At 47.0% G+C, this 24,834-nt stretch overlaps 1 protein-coding gene across 4 annotated transcripts in view; it reads left to right on the plus strand.

Moving 5' to 3' along the window:
• FRMD4B (FERM domain containing 4B) overlaps positions 1 to 24,834 on the plus strand; it is a 117,885-nt gene that overhangs the window by 42,136 nt on the left and 50,915 nt on the right. For 3 of the 4 annotated variants that reach the window (XM_075053603.1, XM_075053604.1, XM_075053602.1), the window contains exons 2-5: positions 11,891 to 11,956; positions 12,678 to 12,772; positions 14,987 to 15,079; positions 19,507 to 19,591. In XM_075053603.1, the coding sequence (XP_074909704.1) occupies positions 11,891 to 11,956; positions 12,678 to 12,772; positions 14,987 to 15,079; positions 19,507 to 19,591 (339 nt within the window). Of the gene's footprint in view, positions 1 to 8,840; positions 8,959 to 11,890; positions 11,957 to 12,677; positions 12,773 to 14,986; positions 15,080 to 19,506; positions 19,592 to 24,834 lie in introns of those variants that run through there. The other variant, XM_075053605.1, reaches the window with a different exon arrangement.

A 24,834-nucleotide genomic window follows, 5' to 3' on the forward strand; every position in this document is an offset into this window, starting at 1 on the left:
AGATGTCTTGCCGCAGGGCTAAGCCCCTGCTCCTGGGGGTCGAAAGTGGAGGGGGCTTGAAGTTTTAACTCTGTGCCAAGTCGTAGCATAAAGGCTTGTTCCGTCCCCTGGAACGTGGGGGTCCTTGGCTGGCTGCTGTGGCACAGGGGGGGTGGTAGGGACCCGTGGTCCAACAGCAAACTGTCTTACTGCCCCGGGGCTGGTACCTTGTGCTATGCCTTTGGTCGGTAACTGCTCTTTTTTCACTTGGCTTTGCTTCGTAATAAAGGGGTTAATATTGCAAAGGAAAACCAAAAATAATTGTAATGCTTTCCCAGTTCGCCTCCATTTTTAACAATCACGTTTCAACCTCTTGTGTCCCCTGACTCATGCTGGAGAGGCTTTTGTTTCTGAATCTGTAATCAAAGCAACAAATGCGAAGGTCATTTCCTTGAGATTATATGGCAACGGAAGAAGTCCCGGATCGTGTCTCCCTTCTTCCCCCAGCTCAAATGTACAGAAAACGTGAAAGCTTAGTACATGCACGCTGTTGAGTACTTCTTGGGTTTCTCCAGTCCTTTTAAACCAGCAGGGCGTGTGGCTCGGAGGTAAGAGGCTATATTTTAATTTCGGATGCTTAGCAGCAATAGATAACGTTGTTTAGTGCTGTTACACTGTGCCCTGACTAAAACATCACGCAGAGCTCGGAGCTGTGAGTGCGGGAGTGCAGGCAGCCAGAAAGCAGCACAGAGCAAAGCGAGTTTGTTTTGGGGTATTTCAGTAGTGCAGGCTGAAACCTTCTTGCTTGCTCTTTTCTCTGCCCTGAGAGATAAGTCCATAAAAATTTTTTTGCATCTTTTGCACCCCATTGTGGAGATAAGGTGCTGTTTGTTTACTCCCAGCATTTACAGCTGCTTTTTCCTGCCTTTGTTTTAAGTGCTGCCTTGGCTGCTTTAGGAAAGTGCTACATCCAAGCTTGATTCTGGTAACTTTGCTGCAGCTGGAGAGCAGGTCTGTAATTTCTGAGTATAGAGAAAACCCCTTTTCAGAGATTTCCCTTATAGGCTGCTTTGAGATACGATTTAAACTGAACAAAGCACAGATTCATAAGTCCTGAGAAGAGGCGGTCAGTGCCTGGTACAGTAGCTCCTTTCACCATGTAACTATTAAATGTCTCATCCGTAAGGTCCCCACCCCTCTTGCCCAAAAAAAACCCTCATGGAGTGGTTGGTGCTGGAGATGCAGCAGTGCACATGGAGCTCGTTAACGGCTGCTGAGAAAGAGCCTTTGATCTGAAGTGCTTGTTTTGCTTTAAAAGTGGAGTGTGGAGCAGTCCAAATCTGTTCAACCCCCCTGAGTGCCTGGCATAGGTGCTGGCAGCTGGGCAGGCTGGCTCCTCGCTGCCAGCACCGCCGCAGAAATGCCGCTCAGCGCCCGCTGCAGCCAATACCTGCTTTTCTGACTTCTTCCAGAGAGCTTAGGATTTCAGGCTTTTCTTGGCTTGCTTGCTCTTTGCATTTTTTTTTTTTTAGAGAGTTACAGATTTAAAGGCAATTCAGATGGACTTGTGATATAACCTTTTTTTTATTATTATTATTTTTCATTGCCTGCTTGCCTAATGTCTGTTCAAGGCTGGCACCTGAGTTTGCTGAAGGGCTGCTGCCAAGCATGAGTGGCTGCAAAAGTCCAGGGGAAGGATGGGGACAGGATGGGGGATGAGCCCGGGTGCAAGGACCCCAATGCGGTAGGAGGGGAAAAGATGCAAGATGCTCTCAGAGGACATGGTTCTGCCTGGAGAGGATGGCAGATATTAGGTTAAGGCTTGCTCTGTCGACGTCTCCTGCCTCAGGAGCCATCCCTCAAAAACCCAGCCCAGGGGTGAGCAGGGGGGTGGTGGAGAAGTGAGAAGTGCGAGGGGGGACGGGGACAGAGGAGCAGCCTGTGAGAAGCCATCAAAGAAACAGGGGAGAATTTCAGGGCTGGGGAGAGACAAAGAGGCATCAAGGGCAGGGTGTGGGTCTCTGGGGATGGGAAACCCTGCTCTAAGGGGATTTTTTTAGTCTTCCATAACTATTCCCGTAACAGGGAAAGCTGAGTTTCTGTTTCAAGTGTGTCAGGAAAAGTTACCAGAAGCTCTGCACAGAATATCTCCTGAGATTCATGTTGTAGAGACTTAAGCAAAGAAGCAGGAGCTTAACTGATTTGTGTCCAACCTCCTGGTTGAAGAGAAAAGGTCAGAACAGGTCGCAGGATGGCAGGGGTCCGGTCCTGCCCCGCGGTGGGTACCACTCATTCAAGGGCAGAGGATGCTGCTGCCTCCACTTTGTGCCCTTTCTGGGGCTGATGCTGCATTTGCTCCGCTGAGTAGCTTCAGGAAGGCTCTCTGATCCCACAGGATCTTTTTTTTCCCCTCTGAGTTCCCAGGAGACTGCACTGGAACAAAACATTACCATGGGCTTGTGTGCAGTAATGACCCGACAGCAATGTCTCAGTGCTGCCGGTGATAAGCGTGTCTCCACCAGACACTAATTTATTAGCTGTGTTCTGCCAAGGAAAGCAGATGTTGGATGGAGTATTTCATTGACTTGATATTTGTGGCGGATTTGCACTGATTGTTTCCTATTAATTTTCCTGATTTTTTAGGATTAGCTGTAGAGTTGCCTGTCCATTCTTTTCTTGCTGATCTTTTAAATACATTGCAAAGTGGTAGGAATGGTAACATCAGCAGTCGTGGAATGATGTGACCTGTTTGAGAAACATTTCCGTTTTGAGAATGAGACACCTTTATTTAATAAGAGGAGAATACCGATGCAACGAGGGGGCTGTTCCTTCAAGAACATGCCTAACCACTTCCCCTCTGTCAGAGAGACTCAGCATCTACTGATAACGCAGCCAGCAAGACCCTGTGGCCTTTGGCAGTGTCAGGAGAGGTGAAATGCTGTCTGGATGCTGCTTGTCGGCTGAAAAGTGTGGGGCCGGCAGAGCTGGCGAAGGCTCTTCTGCAGCAGTTCGTCTCTGTGCCTCGTGCCACGGGGACCGATGCCGCTTGTGAGCTGGTAGCGCGCTCGTCCGCGTGCTGGCGCACAGGTTGTGCGTGGGTGAACACCCCCTGCACCCTCGCGTGGGAGGGAGCCGCAGTGAGTATGTGAAACCACCATCGGTAGCGTCAGGAAAGGCAGCCACGCTGCAAAATTTCCTTGTGGGGAAGAGAGGGGTTAGTTTTTTACGTTGCGTGTTCCTGGTAGAGACTTAAGAAGCAGCAACTCTCCTGTTTATATTTTGCCCTTGACAAAAAGGGCTTTATCTCCTGGCTGGGATACAGTATTTATCATTTTGAGGAAGACTGAATTAATTTGTTCCCTGGATTTTCATTTGTCACTGGTTTTGTGTTTGGTTTTTTTTATCAGCGTGCTCATCATTACTTCTGAGCCTTGCATTTGAGCATCTTGGGAGAGGAGGAGGAGATTTAGAGCCCCACAACCTGCTCCAGTGAGTGGGATCTTTCTAATGACCACAAAAGGCTGTGCCTGTTGTCCTCTGCAAATCAGCAAACCACCAATAAAGCAAGTGAAAGAGTTCCTTAGATTTGCCATCCCCTACAATGAGAAATAGTAGAATAAATGGGAAAAAGGAGAATCGCATGGGAAGCGTGTTGGCACTCGGCCCTGAAAAGCCACAGTCCCTGCAGCGAGGGAGAGCACTTGGGCTGTTGCTTTGCCAGATTTTTGTACTGGCTCAGCTGGTGAGGCTTACATGAAAGTTAGTTGATGCTCTGCAGGAGCCAGTTTTTTTCATCGTATCTTCACTTCATGTGGCTATTTTAGGACGGTGCCATGCAACTCAGAGAGCCTCTCGGCCCCCTGTTCCAGGCACTGTGTTTTATCTCTAACTCTTTGCCAAACTTCAGCAGAGCCAATATTTCCATGGAAAGCATCATCAAAGGAGCGTTTGTACCAGCTTGCACTTAAGTAAGTTTTCTCCAGCCTGTCTCATCTTAAAACATTATTTCTGTGCATGTTGTATTCGGTCGGGGTTTCAAGTGTCTGTCTGTGCCTGGCTGGTCCTGAGACAAGAAGCACAGGGACACCCTGAGGTTGGGAATGGCTCTGTACAGTCCCTGCAATCGCGGTGGGTAAATACCCCATGAGTGTTGGGACGGGAGCGTGCAGAGCCAGGGTGAGCTCTGCAGCCCTTGGGAATGACGGGGGTGGCACTTGGAGTCACCTTGGCGAAGTGAGATGGGTCCTTCAAGGTGGCTTGCCATAGCACGAAGGGTGAAAAATGTAGCCAGCCACTTCAGTGCATTGCTGGCTATTTAATGTTAAGCAGATACTGGCTTCTGTTAAGGTTAATAGCAAGATAACAAATGATTTAAGGCAAAATCCTGGCCCTATTAAAGTTAACGGCAAAATTTGTCGACTACATTGGAGCCAGGACTTCAGCCAAAGGTTTCTTTATGACTTGAAGATTAGGAAGGAGAGGCAGCATGTCTGGAGACATGGTCTGCCCCCTGTAAAGCTGGTGGCAGCTGTGCTGTCGCCTTCGAAGGGATCACGGCAAGTTTATCACATCTGCGTGAGCCAGACTGGGATGCCACGACAGGGAACCCACCGGCTGCTTGGCCTGGGGTGTGCAGAGACTGGGGGGAAACTTGAGGTTTTTGGACCCAGAGCCAACCTTTTGTGTTTTGCAGGAGATACTGGTGAGTCCAGGAATCTTCAAGGGGAGGGCAACCGTGCAGAGGAGGCATCACCTGGGGGCTTTTCTGCTGCACCCCTTGCTGACAAAGAGGTGATGGAGAGGCACTCAGTGGGATGTGATGTGGCAGTGGGATGGGGCATGTTTCCCCTCCCCAGATCTTCACCGGTGGGAGTGTGGAGCATTTCCAGCCCCCCAGCCATCTGTTTCCTCCCGAGCATCTCCCACCACGGGACACTCAGTGACAGGCACCTATGCTGGGTCAGGGAAGACCCGTGGGCTGCTGGTAGGCTGATAAGAAATGTGCATCAAGGCATTTTTGGAGACCTACACGGATCCCTTAAAAACTTTCCATAGAAATGCTGGTATAAAACCAAACTCCTGTTTGTTATTTTTCTGCTTATTCCTTAAAGCTTTGAGCGACTCCAAGTGCTGGAACATGACGAGGCTTTGCTCTCCCAACAGACACACCAGGAAACTCTGAGGTCATTTAAACCATTATAACTTTTTTCCCTCTTCCCCCAGCTGCATGCAGGCCCCTTCCTTCCAGAAGGACAGCAACAGGCTTTTATTTTCCTGAGATGTGCCTAGTAAGGGCAGCTCCATATTGCAATACATTGTTGCATCTTATTTCATATTTTTATTGGGCTGTGCACATTTACAGGCCAGAGGTAAGCTGGCCAGTTGTATCAAAGTCAATGAAGCAATGCTGATATAAGGCAGCTGAGGATCTGATTCTAAACGCCTTCAGGTCTGAAGGAAAAAAAAACCCAACACCTAAATGCTGATGAAAATCTGAGGTCAGTGTAGGGGCTTCAATATTAAGCTTTGAAATCTCTTACGGGCTTATGAGTTACAGAAGAGGGGTTGGGGGAAGGAAAAAACCCTTACAGGAAATTACTGGTGATGCTTTATAGCTCAGGTAGGGATTTTGAGCTGAAATTCTCTTCTAAGTGCAAGGCTGGTTCTCTGGGCTCCTACACCTGCAAATCAGTGCTGCTGCCTCTGAGTCACGGGTCAAAAGGAGGATGGCAGGATCTTGGGCCCCCCCATGCCACAGGCTTTGTGGAGGCAAAGGGATAGCATTTCCTAACCGAGCACGTGCATCTTGTAAGCGAGTGGGAATACTGCTCTTTCGCTTTTTTGTCATCCATATGATTTTTTTCAGCGCTCTGACTGCCTGAGCCACTGTGATGTGCCTGTTTCAGGAATAAATGATCTGGTTTTTATAATCCATGTCCTAATGATGCACTGCAGCCCAATTTCTTGCTTTTAAAACTGCAGGTTTAAGGCTTTGTGTGCTGGCCATTTATTCAGTGAAAATGGTTGCCCTTTCTCTTTCACCACTGGATGCATCAGTGCAGGTTTTTTTCCTGCCTGTAAAGTCTCTTCCGGAGCTTACTCACCTGCCAGTGAAGTTTAATTTCACGCGGTTACCCTGCAAGGAGTTTATGGAAATAACGTGCAGTTTTGTGCAGCTGGGACCGAATCCCTGGTGTCACACTCGGGTGTTTTCCAGGCAGAGCCCCCGCGGGTGCACAGTAACACCCATGTCTGAGCCAAAGGGTTTACCTTGAGACGAAGGGTAGAGGAAAGTTGCGGGAAGAGGTTTGCTACTTGCAAAAGATTTTGCGTGGAGTTTGGCATATTAAAGATGTGAAGCCTCGCTGGGTGGAGGGGGTGGTTTTAAGGTTTCCAGCAGTGCGTATTTCTGTGGATGCAGGACCCTGGCACAGCCATCCTGTCCCTGGGCAGGTCACGTCATCCATCGGTGCGACGTGGTCGTGCCACCAGCGTGTGCACGTGGGCTGCTGAAGCCTGAACTGTGGCACATCCCAAATGAGAACAGCTGGGATGTGTGCACAGACCTCTGAGCATTTCAATGGTAGAAACTGTTCCCAATTTTGTCTCAATTATGTGCAGCTTATGTATAATCCTCTCTTCTTTGGCCACAGAGTTGTTAGGGTTTGGGTTTTTTTTGGCTTTCTCTAGTAGTGAAGACTCCAGACCTTCTTAAAACAAGAAAGGCTTAAAAATAGAAGTCAGAGACATATGGCCAGCTACACCAAGCGATGTCTCTGTAATTTGCCCAGTTCTGGGAGGTGAAATCTGGTCTGGAGGGAGTGCAACACATTTGGGTTTGCTTCTGACCAAAAACCTTCGTGATTTCCCATTCCTAAGCTACACTTCAGGAGATATGTTATTCTGTCAGCTTTTTTTTTTTGCTTAAGTTTTTTGAGGTTTCCTGTTTACACCCTGTCTAATTACTTTTTTCTTTTTCTTATTTTTTCCTAACTGGATGACACACATGGATGTCTAAAAATATTGCATGTAACAACCAGCTTCGAGTAGGGAGGATGTTTCTGTTGAAGAGAAACAGCATAAATATCCTGCATATGTTTTTTTTTCCCCCAAATAAACATTCAGGCTCAGGATATCACAGGGAATTGCTTTAAGTAGCCAAGAAATAGTTTAGGGTTTTTTTTCTCTGCCTTGTTTTTTTCTTTTTAAAGGACTGATGTTTTGGAAAATATGTCTTGATGATTTTTAGATGGACAGTTTGTCTTAACTTCTGTGTCACAAGTGAGATGGAGGAAAAAATTGGGGGGGTCTAGCTATAAACCTTTCTGAACATGTTAACCTGCTATATAGAATCACAATCTTGCCCTATGCTTTAATTTCTACATGTGGAGATTCTGAGAATCATGTGTTTCTTCTCCTTCATTATCTGCCTTTTTTACTGAAGACCTGGGTAAATCAGGTTCTTGCTGAAAGCCCGCTGCCAGTAAGTTAGGAGGGCTGCAATATTTTTTATATTACTGCATTGGATGGTGTTTGCCTCCTTTTCATTCTTGTCCATTTTTGAGTTTTTATTGCTTGCTTGTGGCAAAGCATATGAGTGACTTTGAGAAACAATAAGAATCCAGCATCCCAGTATCTCCGCGTGGTTCTGCCAAAAATGGGGCTGTGTATTATGTCGCTCTGCTAATTTCCTATTAGGAATGAGATGAGGTACAGGGATACTTCATGAATTTTATGCTGCTACTTCTTTTACTGGATAATAGCTTAAATGTTAGCAGGCTTTTAAAAATAACTGCTAAAAAGACCAACTTGGGGGCATGTTGCGAAAGTATAACAAAACTGTTCATTTGTACAGACAATGCAAAATCAATGAGAATAAGCTGACAACATAGATGTGTGTGTATATATATCTCAAGACTGCTCACGCCACCTCTTAATGGAGCCAGACAGCTGTGCTCGTCTCGTGATGGATTGCTCCAACTACATAGAAAATCAATTATATTGTTCAGATTAGCAAGGCGTACTGAATTAAAGATGAAAGAAAATGTACCCTCAAGGGGCTCCCAGGGTGTTGGGTCTTTGAGGAGCCCAGCGCCCTGAGAGCCAGGGAGCAAAGTACGAGTCCCTTCCCAGAGCCTGAGGAAACAGACCTGTGAGCGGATGTGCTGCGGGGAAATAAATCACAGCGGTGTCATTGGGGGAGTTAAAAATGAGTCTTTCCCTGATTCGGCTCCAAGAGCTCAGGGTCTCTAGTCACTGAGCTGGAGGCACTCTTCCATGGCCAAAATCCTTTATATATTCTATGATACTATGGTGGTGAAGTCCTTGTCTGGAAGGTTCCCAGCTTTTCTTCAGGCAAGAGGAGAGGACCAGACCATCGATACCTGCGACTGTGCCGGAGCAGAGTCACGTCGCGCCTCTGCATCACTGCGCTGGGACAATACAGGGCTGGTGGAAGGTGACTGATGTTCCAGAGCTTGTGAGGTGGTCTCGTGGCTGCAAAAGCCTCTGAAACTTTCGGTTCTGCTCCCTGTACAAACGAGGCTTGCAAAACGGGAATACTGTCTTGTACATAGGAGCCCTGCCTGCACAGGGAAGGCAGCTCCGTGCGAGGAGAGAGCTGTCTCCTGGAGATGACCTCTCTGGTGGGCGACATTCCTGACGCAGGATGGGCTCGTGTTGCTCTGTGATGGTCACTGGGAGTGATTTGCTTCTGATTGTGTTTGTGCGGAGTAAGCCAAGTGAAGTGCTCTCTGCCCCATCAGGAATGGGGTGGGGATGCTTGGAGTGAGCGCTTGCGCAGCTGCAGGAATCAGGGTGCTGGTTGCTGAAGCCTTGGATCTGCAAGAGGAGGCTAAGGGCTGATGTTTGGACTGCCCTAGTTAATGCCACTTTGTTCAGGGATTGGACCCTATAAAGGCAAAGCTGGTAGTCACCCTGGCAGATTTGCATTCCTCGACGGGGCTGTGGTGCCACGCAGTGAGTATCTGTGCTGTGCCTCTTGGCCCAGGTGGAGAAGGCATCTTAGCAGGGATGTGGCCCTCAGGTGTGTGTGCATGGGCTGGGGAGGGGGCAGAGGGGTGCATGGAGCAAATAGAAGGGGTTCCAGAGAACCCCTTCTTCCTTGAGCTATAGCCAGCAGCAGATACTTCATGGCCGTGGACATTACTGTCATGTCCCACCATGCAAGAGCGTGTTCCTGGGGTGAGACAAGCCCATCTCCACGTAGAGCTCTGGTGATACAAGCGGGAGTGACAGGTTTGTCACAGGAACGGCATTTCGAGGTGCTTTATCGTCAAGCAGCCTGGCATCTTCTGCAACTTCTTGATTGAGCTTTCTAGTACTCTGGGAAGCAGCTGTATGATTTCTTCTGAGGTGAGATTCCTGGAGACTCAGGTACTAAATGTTATCTGTATCTATATCTGTAAATCAGACTTTTAAGCCGTGTCCCTACATTTTCTCATCAATAAAATCAGGGATCATTATATCTTGCCTATCTTCAGGGGTGTGATGAAGTTAATTACTTTAAAGGTGCTTTGCAATTACCTTGGATAGCTGAGTAGAAGCACAGATTATGGTTGGTATTTCTTCTATGTTTTAATCTTCCTGGCAACCTTCCTTTCTCCTCAGCACAAGGCTTTGTGGATGTGTTTGCTCTAATAGAAACCTTTTTTACTTAACAATAGACAACTGAGGCAATTAAAACAGTCAGAAGTGATTAATGTGATTTCACTGGGTGAAAGCTAAAGAAGCTAGCAATTAAATAATGGCAACCCTTGTGCTATCTCAGAGCAACAGATGGGGAATGATTTAAAACCACTATTGGATCAGACACTTCGCAACAGGGGCAGATTGGTAACAGTATGTCAGAGCCAGAAATATGCACCGCCTTGAAGGGTGTGCTGATGAAACGATTAATTGATGGTAACATGCGACTTATTTATGATGATGTGATGGCAGACCTTCAGCTCTCCTGAACAAACGGACCCGTGATCAGATCGTAATATGTTTAAGGGCTACAGGCAGCGTGTTTGGTGAGCTGATAAATTGCAGAGAGCAGGCTGGAAGCTGGAATTGGGATGCTGCGGCTTTGCTTCCAAAACCTGAAGGATAAAGCACTGGAAATGGTACCCTGCTGGGAGCACAGGCCTGGGGCAGATGCAGCTCTGGGCTGATGCCTTCTCGGTTGGGGTGCAGTACCGTGGGGTGAGGCCGTGGTTTGCAACGGGGAGGCATCGCTGCTGTCTCCGTGATGGTGCAGCCTCTGCTCTGCACCCCTGCGTGCACAAGTCACTCTTCATCTGGCGCTTCTCTACAAATTCACATTCACAGCAGTAGGAAAAATGAAAAGCAAGGGGTTTTCTTCCAGCTAGACTCACTCTGCAAATGGTCCTTTCACCAGTATTGCTGTTTTGATGAGCGACACAATGATACTTAGTGCTGGAAGTTGCCAGCACTGGTGCCACGGATGCTGTAGCCCTGTTTTCCCAGATACGAGACAGAGTTGTGTCCGCAGATGCTCATGTCTGACCTGTTTGCAGAGCTCCTCAGGAGGGGGTTCCCTTCTGGGTTTTGGTCAAAATGAGCTCAATTAGGTAAAACAATAAAGCTTTGTTAATTTGGCTTCTTATGGCTGACTGGTGACAGAAGAGGCTGTGTCTCGGCAGCCCCCGCTGTGCAAACAGCCACGCGTTGAAACGGGGGCAGCGCTGGGGGAGGCAGGAGGTCTCTTTTCGGTTATACTGCAATCGGGTATAAATTGTATTTATTTTTAAGAGTTACAAGGCTTGGATGTGCGGCATCCCAGGGCAGGAGGTGATGAGGGGGTGCTGGTGGCAGCAGAGCTCAGCCCTGTCCTTGTCCCCATCCCTGCGGAGCCAGAGGGATGTGAAAGGAGAAACCGCTGTGTGTTGCTATTTAATCCCTTTGGGAGCCCCTACCTAAGCAAACCACCCTCAGCCTCTGCTCACAGCTCAGAATTTATAGTCTGCGAGAAGCTTGTACTGTCAGGAAAATGAGTTACTTTGAGGCTGGGAGAATAAATATAAAAGCCAGGTTTCCTTCACCAGCTCTTGTCCGGAAAGCGTTGTGAAGCCGGTCCTGGCCAAAGCCGGCGAGAGGTCCAGAATTAGAACAGATTTTAAATAATGTAAAAGCTTTCGTGGAAATGTATTAGATTTCAAAGGGCAGATATTAAAAGGGCATAATGTGCAGCTATTTCTGAATTGCTCGCCTCTTAAAGAGAGAAAGACAAATTGTTTGCAAGAGATAAATGTGACACAAAGTGGGAACCAAGGTGGTCCAGATCCAATGTTCGAGGTTGTAAAGCTCATCCCATTCTTAATCATTCAGTTCAAGCACCTGTATAAGAGTCCTATGGAGGCAATAACTTCTAATGCTTGTGAAAATTTATCCAAGGGGAGAGCATTAATGTACTGGTAGAGACTCCGTCTAGACTTGAGACCAGGTCCTCTGTCAAGGGACCAAATTTAGGCTGACTCATCTGCAGGGATGGTTGGATAGACGAGGCTTTCATGGGTCCCTGGTCATCTCTGCTCCTCACCAGAGCAAAAGGCCATTGCTGCCTCTTGTGGCTTGGTACTAGCCAGGCTGGTTCATCCTCAAATTAAATTCTTGCAGCACTTATGTCACTTTTACCTGATCCTGAATGCTGCTAAGCACCCTTAATGCAGATTTGAAGTTGACAGGAGCTGAGAGTGCTGAGGCAGCTCCCCAGACCGAGTCCTTGGAGAAGGACGCTCAGCTCGGGTACGGAGTCGATTCCCTTATCGGTGCAGATTAGGTGCTTGCTACGCGCTGTCCTTGCCCCTGAGCCGCACGTGGTCCGGTGCAAGCCAGGAAAATCGCGGATTCTGCCCATTCTCACGGGGCTGTGTTGCTGTTTTTGCAGATGACAGAGGGTCGGCACTGCCAGGTGCATCTCCTCGATGACAGGAACTTGGAGCTGCTGGTTCAGGTACGGACCCCTCTCTTTTGGGCACCGGTGGCAGTGCTATTGGGGGGCTGATGCATAAGTGATGGTCGAAGAAAAGTTGTATCTTTTATTAGAGCAACTCATAGAAGTGGAATAAACAGGCACACTTTCATGCATGCCTGCCATTCCTCAGACCTGAGTTAGCAGGGGGGTTTCCCTTGGGCATTGGTGCACGGTGGGCAAAATACCTGCTATCAGTTCTGCATTCGTTTTTTAATCTGCTTTCACCAAAATTCATAAATGCACCCCTCGCAGTGGTATTTTGTTTCTAATTTAAAAGGGAAGAAAAGTCTGGGTTTTGGGGGATGTCTCTTATTCATGTAACAGAACCCAAAGCGCGAGATCTTCTAGTACACAATATTTTCTTAATTGAAAAATTTCTCCTGCTGTGAGCGCAGGAAAGCCTCAGCTGCCTTCTTTTTCTCCCTGAAAGAGGAAAGCAGCAGTCGGTCCGCACACTTCAGCTTGATGTCGCGGGTTAAGTGCATAATTGCCTCTCAGTGCTCCGCACGTCCCGTGCAGCTCCACGGAGACACCGAATCCCACTGCCCCGAGTCTGATGGAGTCATTTCTGTATTGAGTTGTACAACAAGGTTTTAACTTGGCCGTGTGTGCTTAAATGTCAGTATTTGCTGAGAAAATTTTTATTATATATGACAAGCCTGGACTGAAATGAATAGAATTATTTTTATTCTTTCAATAGCCCAAACTTTTGTCCCGGGAGTTACTGGATCTGGTGGCCTCACACTTCAACTTGAAAGAAAAGGAGTATTTTGGGATAACATTTATAGATGATACGTAAGTATGGTCATTTATTTTAAACAGCTGTGTGCTTATTGCAATGTGAAGCCTATCCCCGACACCATGGCAGCTCAGTGTGATGGAAAAATGAGTCTTTCTTTTGAAGAAGAAAGATTTTTCCTACCTTGTGTTTGTGCTTCTTGGCTGAGGAAAGGGGAAGGCACAAAACAGAAAATATTTGGAAAATATCTTCTGGGCACAAACCGCAGAATACTTGTAAAATACCTTCCTGACGCTTTCACTTCTCATGTTTGTCTCACAAGGTGGAAAAAATTGATTCAGCAATAATTTCCCACGTGAACACCCTCAGCTTTCCTGTTCTGCACTTTTAGTAACAACATAAAGGTTTTGCATTTATTTTCAAAGTGAATTGCTGCTATTGCTTTGCACTTTAATCTCAAATGTATTGTTGAGTCTTTTAAACCCAAACTTCCCTAGCAGCAGTGAAATACGAGGTTAGTCCTTCCCATAAACAACCTTCCTCTAGCTTCCCTATTACTTCTAGGTATCCGAGCTATTCTGTAGACCACCAAAAAGTCCTTGCAAAAGCAGAACGTGCTCGAAATGCACAGCCCTCCCTTCCTGGCCGCTGGACTATTGCGTGGCGGCGTTGGGCGCAGTTTGTCATCGCGGCTGGTGCGAGTGGGGCAGCTCGGGCAGCTGCTGCCGGGCTGGGTGAGATGCTACGGCCAGGCTCCAGAGCGCCGTGGGAGATCCACTTCGGTGGCATTAACGCGGAGTCAGCCGGGTTAATTGAAATCTCAGCTGGTGTTTAGACTCATCTGTCGGCATTGCACTGAAATGCTTTCCCCACGTCTGCTGGGTGCAGGACCGAAACCCGCAGGCAGGGCCAGCGTCTCCAGAAGAGTTACCTTCAGCTCCTCAAAAAAGCTGGAGCAGAGCTGCTTAGGGCAGCGGGGAAAGGGAGTTGGGCATTAATACAGCCCCTAAATAAACCTCTTCTTGTCTAACGGGAATAATATTAGCCCCTGCTTCTCTCCATTGCTGCTTTTTACGGTGTCCTGGATGGAAGCCTTCACCTACAAATCATGTCAGAGCTGTGTTTGGGGCCACCTGCCAAGGCAGTTCCCATCCGCAGGTGCAGGATTGGCCCTGGGGAAAGGGCTGGTGTCTACGGAGCTGGTAGGAGCTGCTCGCTTGGAGGCCCTGACCACAGCAGTGTGTTATTTTTTACCAGCCACTCTTGTTTTGGGTTTTCCCTAGAATATATTTGCTACATCCTTGTCCTTTTAGGTGTTGGAAAATACGTTCTTCCAGCTCTTCTGTAAATCCCTTGAGGATGCTGTTTGCACTTGGCTTATTTTTCCCCCCCAGAAGAGCTGCCATGAAATTCTTCTGGAGGTTTTTGGTTGCTGGCCTTCCCTCACGGTGAGCTTTAAAGTGCTGCCAGGGGATTACCTAAAAGCTGTTGACTTCCCCAGAAACACCAGCGGGACTCCAGAGGCTGCCTTGGATTTACGAGGCTGGGCTGGGTGCTTGGAGGGAGCATGTGGCCTCTGGAGGGCACCCATGTCCCAGCCTTTTGGGGCAGCCACAGGCTTCTGCGCTCCCCCTTGGCCCCAGGGTCCTCAGGGAGGTTAATTGGGATTGGGGGGGGGGGGGCACTTTTGTTTTCTTTCTGGCTTCTTTCCCATTTCAGTCAAGGCAGCCACTGCAGAGAGAACTGTGTTTTATACAGCTGCCTCATTAAATGAGCGTGCCTGCAGTAAAGCCCTCTGCTCTGAAATGGGCTTTTATGTCACGCTGGGACTGGGGATGGTGCGGAACAGGAGTGGGGGATATGGCAGCAGAGCTATGCGGTCCCCGTGCAGCAGAAGAGATCAGACCCATTTCTGCTGCAGGCAAACATCCAGCCTCTGCTAGACCTGAGAAGTCAGTGGCAGTGTCCCCAGCTATAGCAAAGGAAGGTATTTCAGTAATATTTAGTTTTTCTGGGTGCTGTGCTATGACTTCTGCGCTGCAGCTGAAAATACAACTGCAAAGAACATTCTCTAACATCTGAAAGTGAATTGCATCAAAATCCGAAAGTTAGGGAAAAAGGAAAGAATTGGATGAAACGTTTGCCTGCCTCAGAGCTGAATTTTGCATTTTTTTGAAGTAACATTTGGAGTAAACGCAAGCACTGAAAGAGACCCTGTTTCTGCATTTCTTGTCCCAGTTTTTAACCACCTCCCCAACCTGTTTCCGCAGAGGTCAGAGCGTCTGGTTGCAGCTGGATCACCGAGTCCTGGACCATGACTTGCCCAAGAAACCCGGCCCAGCAACTTTGTACTTTGCCGTTAGGTGAGTAATTGTTTCCACAAAGAAAACATTACTACTTGGGTTTATTTGTCACCGGGGGTTTTTGTTTAAAAGACTTGGTTACGGATTTGATAAAGGAAGTAAATGTCAAAGCGATATATTATTTTTAGAAGGGGATTAGGTCCTGAATAAGTGCTGCTCTTTTGTATTTAACTACAAAATAAAGTAGTTTGGAACCTGCTACTTTTTAAACTGTTACTAGGACATTGTTCTTAGGTGGGGTTTTTTGTTTGTTTGTTTAAAGCCCTGTATTTTAAATATCTTCTTTGTCTCACTTGTCTTTAATAGTGCTAAATTTTAATACAGCTTGTTTAAACAATCATACTTACTTTTTCTTATGTTTACTTAAGGGTTGTCTGTACTTGAAAGGGATTGCTGATGGCTTCTTTGCTCACACAGCTTAAGCCAGTCCCCAGGAGAGAATAAAATCCCTGGCAAAGTGATGATTTTGGCCAATGTAATTGCATTACTTTAGGGCATTTGCTGGCAAAGCTCTGCTGGTTAAGGGCCTAAAAAAAAGGATGTCCTATGAGACAGAGCTGTGCTGGCAGAAAAGACCAAGCATCATATTCTTAATATTGTTGGAGGTTTTGTTTTCCTTACAGTCTATGAGGGAAAATGAGAGCAGACTGACCTCATTTGCTTTTCGTATCTCGGTAAATTTGTGCCTTGTGTGCTTAATTATTTGAAGCACTTCCAAGCCAGAGCCTCTTGTGTAGTTGGGTCGGTTGGCACCGTCGCCTCGCCATGTCCTCCGCTCCCTGGTCCTGGAGGGAATGGTTCAAACAAGTGGCACTTTGTTTTTGCTGAATATGTGCTTATTTGTGATGGAGTTCAGGGCTTCTCATCTCTTCCCCACTTTTAACAGAAAGAAAAAATCCATTTTAAAAGGGATGATGGGCTCTTCAATATATTCACTGTGTTTGATGAGGATCTGGGAGGCTCAAATCTATGACTACCCAAGAAAGCTGTGAAGGCAATCATATGGCTTGAGTGTTTCTTTGGCGGGGATTAATGCTGTTGGCTTGTGATATTCATTTTGGCCCTCTCTGTTGCAAGATGGTCCTCTACAGGGCAGGGTGTGCAGAGACCTGGGTAAGAAGTGACATGTGAAGAGTGGGCTTGGAAAGACCAAGTTCTAGAAGCTAATTTTAAGCCTGACTAGTCTCGGGTTGTGGGATCCAAACCGAGCAATTAGGAGCCAAGGAGGTGGGCAGTGAGGGAGAAGCAGAGCAGGAGGAGGAGGATACAGAAATAACTAGCAATATAGGAACTGTCTGATCTGTGGAAAATAGATACTCCAGCAGAAAAGCCACTTCAAAACCTACAGCTCTCTTTGTTACAACCTTTTGGGTAAGTAAGTGACTCCAGGCTTTTGCTCCATGGCATATGCCTTGGGTGGTTAGTTCAGACGCTTATCTCATGCGAACACATTGTCATAGCCTATTCCTTAATTAAACTCCCACGAGAGTAGCCGAAATACACAGTTGCAGCTGCGTGCGCCCGTGGCTTGAATGGGAAAGCGGAGTTGGGCGTTGGGGCAAGCGGCACGGAGGGGATGGGCGAAGAGCCCCGGGGCTGGACGGTCTCCAGCCGTGTGTGACGTGACGGCGGTGGATGCTGCTGCAGGGACAGGGTGTCCCTTGGGCTGGGCGAGCCCTCCTGCACGGGCCATGCCTTCTGCGGGTTTGAAATAAGTTCAGCCGTGAGTAGAAGAAATAGGGATGCAGTGTCGCTTTCGTTTGAGATGCAAGTATAAGGAGGCAGGGCGCTGAGCTGCTGTTCTCATAACAAGTGGCAGATGTGCAGCAGCATCGGTTCTCAGTATCTTTCAGCGCTGCGCTGGACAGTTTCCAGGAGCAATACTGGAAATGGTTGGGATCCCCAGATACCTGGTTACGACCTTCCTTTTGTTCCTAACTCCTTGGCCCTGAGCTTTTGCTGTTCTGTGATGAAACACATGATAATCCTTTCAGATTTTAATTATTTTTCTGCAGCTGGCATAAACTCAATCCAGTCATGTAAGTTTTCATATGGTATACACAGCTGGTAAAGGACTCTATAATGCAGATTTAGGACTTTTAAAAGTGTCATTCTAGTTTTGAGGATGCTGACAGCATCGGAAATAAAAGCAGAACATACGCTTTGTGGTGTTCCCAAACATGCCTGCCGTCCCCTGAACATCCTTACCTCTGTGGTCTAGTGTTCCCCATCTGTATTGCGATGATAAGAGCATACAGCCTTTACCACAGAAGAAATTGAGCACGCAGACCTGGCTGGGGCAGGGGCCAACGCCTCCCCAGTGCCTTCTCCCCAAATCCATAGATCCTACAGTCTCCTGCTACGTACCAGCAGTGACTGGGAGCTAGCTCTCTCCAGAGCCAGGGGTACTATCCTGCTTCTGAGGGTAAGTCAGCCATGTCTGATCCTTAGTTGAAAGAAACCGCAAGTGCAAATGAGGTCATTAGTTGAGGATAATTGCCTTTTTGGTGCAGTGGAGGGAGGAAAACTTTAGCAGGCTGAGGAAGGTCCATGCTGTGAAGGGCTGGTCTGGCAGCAAGCTGGGAAAGGATGAAGAGTGAGGCTTCTGTCCTCTGCTCTGCATTTCTGGAGAGAAACACTCAAGTGTATTTAAAGTGAAGTTTAGCAAAGCTGTTCAAAAAAATTATATCAGGTGTGATCAAGAGAGGGTGGAAATACCTGTGGCTCCTACAGTTCTCAGTGAAAGACGAGGCATGGAAATGTAAAATAGCCTTTCAAATGTCTGGGGCAGGCTGCTGGGCTTGGGTCTGCGCCTTGGACAGGCTACATGCCTGTAAAATGGGAAAAGTATCTCCCTATCCTGCAGACACGTTCTGGGGAGTGCTTTAAAATTAATTTGATGGAACATGCTGTAGGAATGCGAAATATTAAAAAAAAAATACTATTTAACGTATTGCTTGTCTCAAGTCACAGCTTAAATACTGCATATGTTCCTAGCAAGTGCAGTAGTTGCTAGCTTTACTGCTTCCTACCACGTGCTCCATGCTGCTGCTGTGGACTTCTTCCAACATCTTGCAAATCATCTACACCAAGAGATCAGTTGGCTGGAGCTTGAGGCTGTGAGGAGCCTTAGGAGCACCGTGGGGCTGTGGGAGGGATTGGCCTGGTTCTGATAAACACAGTGGGTTGTGTGCCCTGTGTTGGGCATCCAGCCCTCCTGCTATCAAAGGCAAGACATTGAGAAGCCCTGGTGTGGTCTGCACTGCCTGGGCAGTGGTGGTGGTGACCCAAGTTTTGGCTAGAAAGAAAAGTGTACCTGCTGTCTAGCATAGTGTGGGTGAGTCTGGACCCGACGCATTCATCCTCTGTAAGCAGCTGAAGGATTGACAGGACCACGTTCGCACAGATTTGTCTCTCTTCAAACTGACTTGGCAGTTCTGCGCTCCTCAAATTATAGATGTTTTCTCCACGCTATTTAATGCATCTCAGCGCTGTTTGGTTTGATGCTTCGAGTGAGTCAGAGAAGCGCACAGACAGGTTGTGTGCAATTTTGCAGAGTGCCAGTGGCATACGCGATGTTTGGTGTAGTTCTGTAACAAATTGGGACCCATCTGCTCACCTTGGCTGGGCCAGAGTAACCAGTAATGGGATTGCTTCTGTTGGTGTGTGCCTCTGTGATGCACCCGTGGCCCTGGGAAGAGGAAGCCGGGGATGGGGAGGAAGGCAGCGAGCGCTGTGCAGAGTGGTGCCTGTAAGGCTGAACAAGTTGCCAGCCCTTCCATGTAAACTTCTGGTTTTGGGGCTCCCATTGCCATTAGGATGGATGTGCCCGATGGGATGGAGCTGACCCCGAAGTGTTCCTTGTGGGGGGGTTTTTTGGTTGGGTTGGTTTGGTTTGGTTTGGTTTTTTTGTTGGGTTTTTTTTTGGGTGGTTGTTGTTGTTTTTTTTTTTTTGCTGGTCCCAGTTTGCTTGGAGCAGAGTTAATGGCTCTCAGCCCATTAAATCTCTCCTCCTTGGAGGAAAGACTGTCCTGCGGGGCTGCTGCCGGCCCCTCTCCTCCAGCACACCAGTCCAGTGCTGGACCGGCTGCAACACACCATTTGCAGTTACCTTTTCCACTTCTGCGGCTTTATCTGCATAAGAGGGATGGGCTTTGCTCCTTTAGTGTTTGACACGGTTTTCAAACTAGATGAGAAGTCATCAGATACCTACGATCTATTGAACAAGGAGCTTGTCGTTCCCTGTGTGCTGTCAGCCCATGATTTTCTGCTTGTTCCTTCCTAATAGGCAGGAAATTAAGTGCAGTAGCTCATAGTCCCTCTGTGCCATTTTATTGCTAGAGAACAAAACATTGAGGAAATAAAATGATTTGGGAGGAAGATGAAACCTATTCAAGAAAGTAACTGTTCCTTTTTTTTTTTTTCAGGTTCTACATTGAAAGCATTTCCTTTCTCAAGGACAAAACTACAGTAGAGCTGTTCTTTCTGAATGCCAAGTCCTGTGTACACCAGGTAAGGCTCAGCGTCTTTCGGAGCTCCTTGTTGTGCATCTTCCTTTTGTTGCTCCTTTGTCACACACAGTCCTGCAAACTTGCGAGGAGCTGTGTCTGATTTGTAGATCTTATTGAATTATTGAGATCTCGGTGTGCTTAATCGCCTCCTTCATTTAAATGCTGGTTCTTCGTGCAACTGGAAAAGGATGATGACTGTTCCCTTGTCCTGTTTTCGCAGCCCCACTGTGTACTCACCACACTAGAATAAGTCTTAAATACTCAAAAGCTTTTAAGTTGTTTGAAATCTGGGTTGTAACTTTGCAGGTAGGCTCTGTCTCTGTGGCGTATCCTTCTGTACGCTGCATAGCAAACAGTCAAAGCAAGCATCTCTTTACTGATCTCGAGTCAAACTTGTCTCAAGAAGAAAAGACCTGTGAGGAAGGTCCTATGCTGTGAACTTTGTTCCTAGTTCCCTGATTTCCTGCCTTAATTTAGTAAAGTAATAAATCCTATAAAGTGGCAATCAAAGCTAGTTGTTAAAATATTTTCTGTATTTACTCTCTGGTTAAGAAGCTTCCCCTGTTTTCTCAAAATGCTCAAATTGGTAAAATATATATATTTTTAGAAGTTATTTCATGATATGGTAGCCAAAATCTTAAAAAAAAAAAAAGTTGATCCGCTGCAGATATATCTGGGTCTGAAAAAAGAGTAGTGTGGCAGCCACCTTTGCCATGCCCCTAGTAACTGGCGGTGCAATAGCAGCTGCAGTTCAATGAACTTTAGCAATGCCTGATGTTTCTGGGATTTTCCAGTTAATGTCAAACTCAGGCACCTGGTGCTTTTTTTTTTTTATCTCATGGTTCAAAGAGGGTCACTCATTTCTTACAGCCTTTTCTTGGAAGACAATTCTGTATCATTAGCTGGTTGTAGAGCTCAGTGCAGCTGGCCAAAGTTTTCACCTTTAATGTGCTTCATATTTTAGAGGATTCTTATTCAGTATCCAGTATTCATTATTTTATGGTGGGATCAGAAACCTGATGTGAAAGTGGTTAATGGCAAAATTGTGACTGTGCTTTGCACAGGAATTGCTTTCTGGAAGGAGTGGAGGAAATTGGTACCTTTTTACAACATGTTAAAGTTTTAAAGATGCTTGAAGAACTTGGAGCCTCACTGGTTAAGGTTAATAAAAAGCAAATCTCCATTTGACATATCTGCCATTTTATAAATGAAGGGTGTTGGCAACTCATAGTCATCCTTTCAGGGAAAACTGGAGCAGTTTAACTAGACAGACAGTACAAATAATTTTGGAACTGGAAAATGGGTCTGGTTTTAGGATGGAATGTGAAAAATGCCACTGCTATTGAAACAAATGCTGGTCAACACTAAAACATTTGGGTGCAAGTATATGTGTTTATGTGTATGCATAAAGCATAAGAGGAAGCAAAGGAGAAGACTAGCATAAAAAACTTCCCTCGCTGATCATAGACACACATGTCATCAAACCAATAAGGAGTTGCTTCTGGCCTGGATAAATATTATTATTCAAGCAGCATAATTTCATATTACTGAAATGAAGTGCTGATAGCACATGAAGTGCTGATGATGCACGGAGAGCTGCAATAAGCAGATTGTGCATCATCCTATTGAGTTCAGGGCTTCAGGAGCTGGGAGAGGTTTGAATGAAGGCTGGTTCATATTTTCCCCCTGTGGATTGCGAGGTGTGTGTGCTAATTGGTAGCAACCCAAAGTGCCGGCTTCCCTGTTCCTGCAAGCAAAACTGCCAGAAGCAGAGAGGGTTTTCTGTTGTGTCCGGTTTCTGTGGGCAGCGAAGGGACAAGGAGCATCGTTTCCTCCCGAAAGAAGGATCTCCGTGGGCAGCGACGAGCAATTCAGCACGTAACGAAAGCCAAGAGCCCCTGCTCTGCCTGCAGCCCTTTCTGTGCTGGGCGGCTTTGCAGCTCGGCTTCAGCAGAAGCCAGTTTATTTACTTTCAAGATGCATTTGGTCCAGTGGCTTTTAACCTTCTAATTAGGTCTTTTCAAAATATTTTATCCTACTTGGTAAACTTAAGGTCAGTCTCTAGGTTTCAAGTAGTGCATGAAGCGCACACAGGACCAATTCTCATATTTAAGCCCACGGGAGGTGGAGAAGAGGATGCACAAAGGCATTTCGGATGCGTTCACACAGCATGTCAGCTCCCGTGGTGCTGCAGGGAAGGAGACACAGGCTGCAGGATGAGTGGTGTCGGCTTCTGAATACCAGCAGATCCCCAGCTCTGGTAAAGCAAGTGGTTGATGCTCATTGATGACAGTGAGGAATGTTCCCTGGCATTTCTCAGTTGTTAATCCAGCTCTAGGAGGTTAGACCTGCCTCACCTTAGCTTTTTCTTTCTTTTTTTTTTTTCCCCTCCTCTCCTTTCCTTGCTGCATTCATGGAGTGAGGAAACCCCAGTGTCTCAAAAAGCAGCAACCTATACCCAGCAAATGTGCTCAGGGCTGTTCCTCAACGCACAGGGTGTGCTGGAGGACGTCCTACCAGGGTTGTATCCTAACCTGGATCTTTGCACGAAGCTTCTGCTCTGTGCGGGCCAGGAATGTGGCTCAGAGGATAAATGCTGCACTACCTGGGGTGTGAGAAGACCTGCGTGTATAAGATTGCCTAAAAGCTAGTCATGTTTTTTGCTTTCACAAAGCTGGTTCCAAAGTTTTCACGGTAGCTTGTTCCCCATAGGTGACACAGTGTGTGAAAAGCCCAAATCCAGAGTGGTGCCCCAGATGACTTCAGAGAGGTTATGCTTGCAGCTGAATAAAATATCAGAATAAATAATACAGCATATTGAATATATTACTAATTATATGATAAATTACAAAACATGGATGCTGAATAATAAATAATGGAATAAAAACCTGCATAAAAGTTCCAAAGAGGGCAAAGGCTGGCTTGGTGTTCTGTAGTGCGCAGTCATGCTGCTTTTCCTCACCTTTCAACTTCACGTTCCTTCCTGCAAGTCTCTCTGCTCCTTTCTGCAAATCGGGTGCCACTTTCCCCTGCCAAGGGCTGGAAGAATCTGGGGCTTGTGCGTTTTGCAATTTTTGTAGACAATTTGGCAAGGAAGGGGCAAGATAGACAATGAAATCTCTGCTGCCAAAAATATATTTCTTTCTATTCCCCACCCACTCTTCCACCTCTGTGCTCTTCTGTACAGTCAAAGCTCCTTTGTGCCTCTGGGACCTGTGGTGTTCTCTGAGCCGTCCCCTCTGCCTTGTCCTCAGCCCCCATGAGCAGCTGGGGCAGACCCCTTTTCCCAAAGCACAAGAGGACTGAGACCTCATTTTCACTTTTGCGAATCCTGTTTTAGCAGCATTGGAGTTCCGCACCTGGAGCGAGGAATCCCTGCGCACTAAGCGCAAGGCGTCCGTGGCTGCTCCTCTCCACTGCACCTCCATCTTAACCCACCACCGCATCAGCACCGGCATCTTCCTTCTGCACAGTGTAACGTTAACGCTGCTTTACACGCCTGGAGAATAAATTTCTGCTGGATTTGCCAAGACAACCCGTTCAGCTCTTGCTGGCCTTGCCCTTCCCAATGTCTCCTTGCATATGAACTGAATGCAACATTTGCTGTTCCACTCGTAAGAGCACCCAGTGTTTTCCTCACCGCTAGTGCGTGCATAAACCTTGGCCTCCAGCCGATAAAACAAATGCTGCCAGTGCTCTCGCCCTTCCCTCCTTTCATGTCGAGCTGCCCATTTTTTTTCCCCTGGTCTGATGCTGCAGTCCCCAGGCCCTCTCAGTCCTGTGTGGTCCAGCCAGCTGCCTGGCTCCTGCTCTCCAGCATCCACGCTGGCTGGGTTGGAGCTTGGAGAAGCTGTATCCACTGCCAGGAACAGCTTGGGCCACCGAGCAGGAGGTGGGAGCTGGTAAAACTTAGATCTCCAGGTCTATGGAAGGGCCTCCCAGCTGCTTAGTTAAAAGCTCATTTATCCATGTGTATTTTGGGAGAATGCAGAGGCTAGAAGGATGCTTTGTGTATGTCTGGGCTCTTTTTTCTTACGTGCCTCTCTTTTTCAAGGCTTTGAGAACTGCTGCCTGAAAACCTTCAGTGGTGACAGCTTCAATTTAAAAGCTTTCTCTCCTGTCATTGACTTTAAGAAGCTAGGTTTAGATTTATAGCTATCTCTGAAATCTACTGTACAGCTGGAATTTAAAATAGTGAAAGCCTAGCGCTTGGTTTCAGGTGAAATGGGTATCTCAGAATTGATGTGTTTGCACAGGGATAGGGGAGCTTTGTAATGTGTTCAGTGTGTTATTGCACAGCCCATGACCATAGCTGGGATACTTTTAAGGAGGTGGGTCGGAACTGGTCACGCACATGTTGATGATAAATTTGGGAAGATAAAACAGCCAAGTTTGGAAAAATAACACCCTACTTGGCTAGCGAAGCACTGTCAAGTTTATTATGCATTGGAGCTAACCTCCATATAGCTCCGCAGCCATACGGTTGACTCTTTGCCAGTCCTTAAAATACATTCTGTAAACTAAGATCTTGGTCAAGTTGGCCGTGTTCCCTTTTTCCTCACTATATTTGGGTGTTGGGGGTTTATTTATTAATTTCCCATTTGTTTCAAGGACTTGTAGGAATTACTTTTTAAGAAAAAAAAAAAGAAAAAACTTAAAGGAAATGGAAGTTTTCAGAGGAGTCTGTAACCTTGATAGCTTCGTGAACAGCAGTGCTTGTGAGCACTTGGCAGTCTGAAGACCAGTGCTTACCAAGAAGAGCTGTTGAAACAGACCCCTGGTGTGAGCATAAAGTCTGGCTGGCTTCCAGCTCGTGGCGAGCAAAGTGGTCATATATCAGAGAGCTCTCGAAAGTTTTATAACAGATATTTCCTAATTCTTCCCCATCTCGAGGGAGAGGGGAGCGTTCCCATGCAGCCTTGTAACACAGTGTAGTCTGATCCTAGCCAAGGCTATTAAAATACACTCTGTCCATTGCCTGTATTTGCTGTTCTGCTCTTGAAGCCTGCGCGTGTAAAGCCCAGGATGATGACCAGCAGGACCAGTTGACTTTCTGCACCTTTAAGGCTGTTATCTTCCATGGGTGCTGGCAGCCTCCTCCATAGCCTAACCCCCCCCCCAGAAGTGCATCAGCAGCTGAGAAGGATGGAGCATGGTTATGCCTGTGAACAAAATGTGACGGGAGGAGGAAACAGGACCCCCGTGCTGATGTAAACTGGCAGATCTCCATGGGGCCCCCCTACT

This window comes from Buteo buteo, chromosome 21 (genome assembly GCF_964188355.1).
Source record: "Buteo buteo chromosome 21, bButBut1.hap1.1, whole genome shotgun sequence".
Taxonomy (NCBI): domain Eukaryota; kingdom Metazoa; phylum Chordata; class Aves; order Accipitriformes; family Accipitridae; genus Buteo; species Buteo buteo.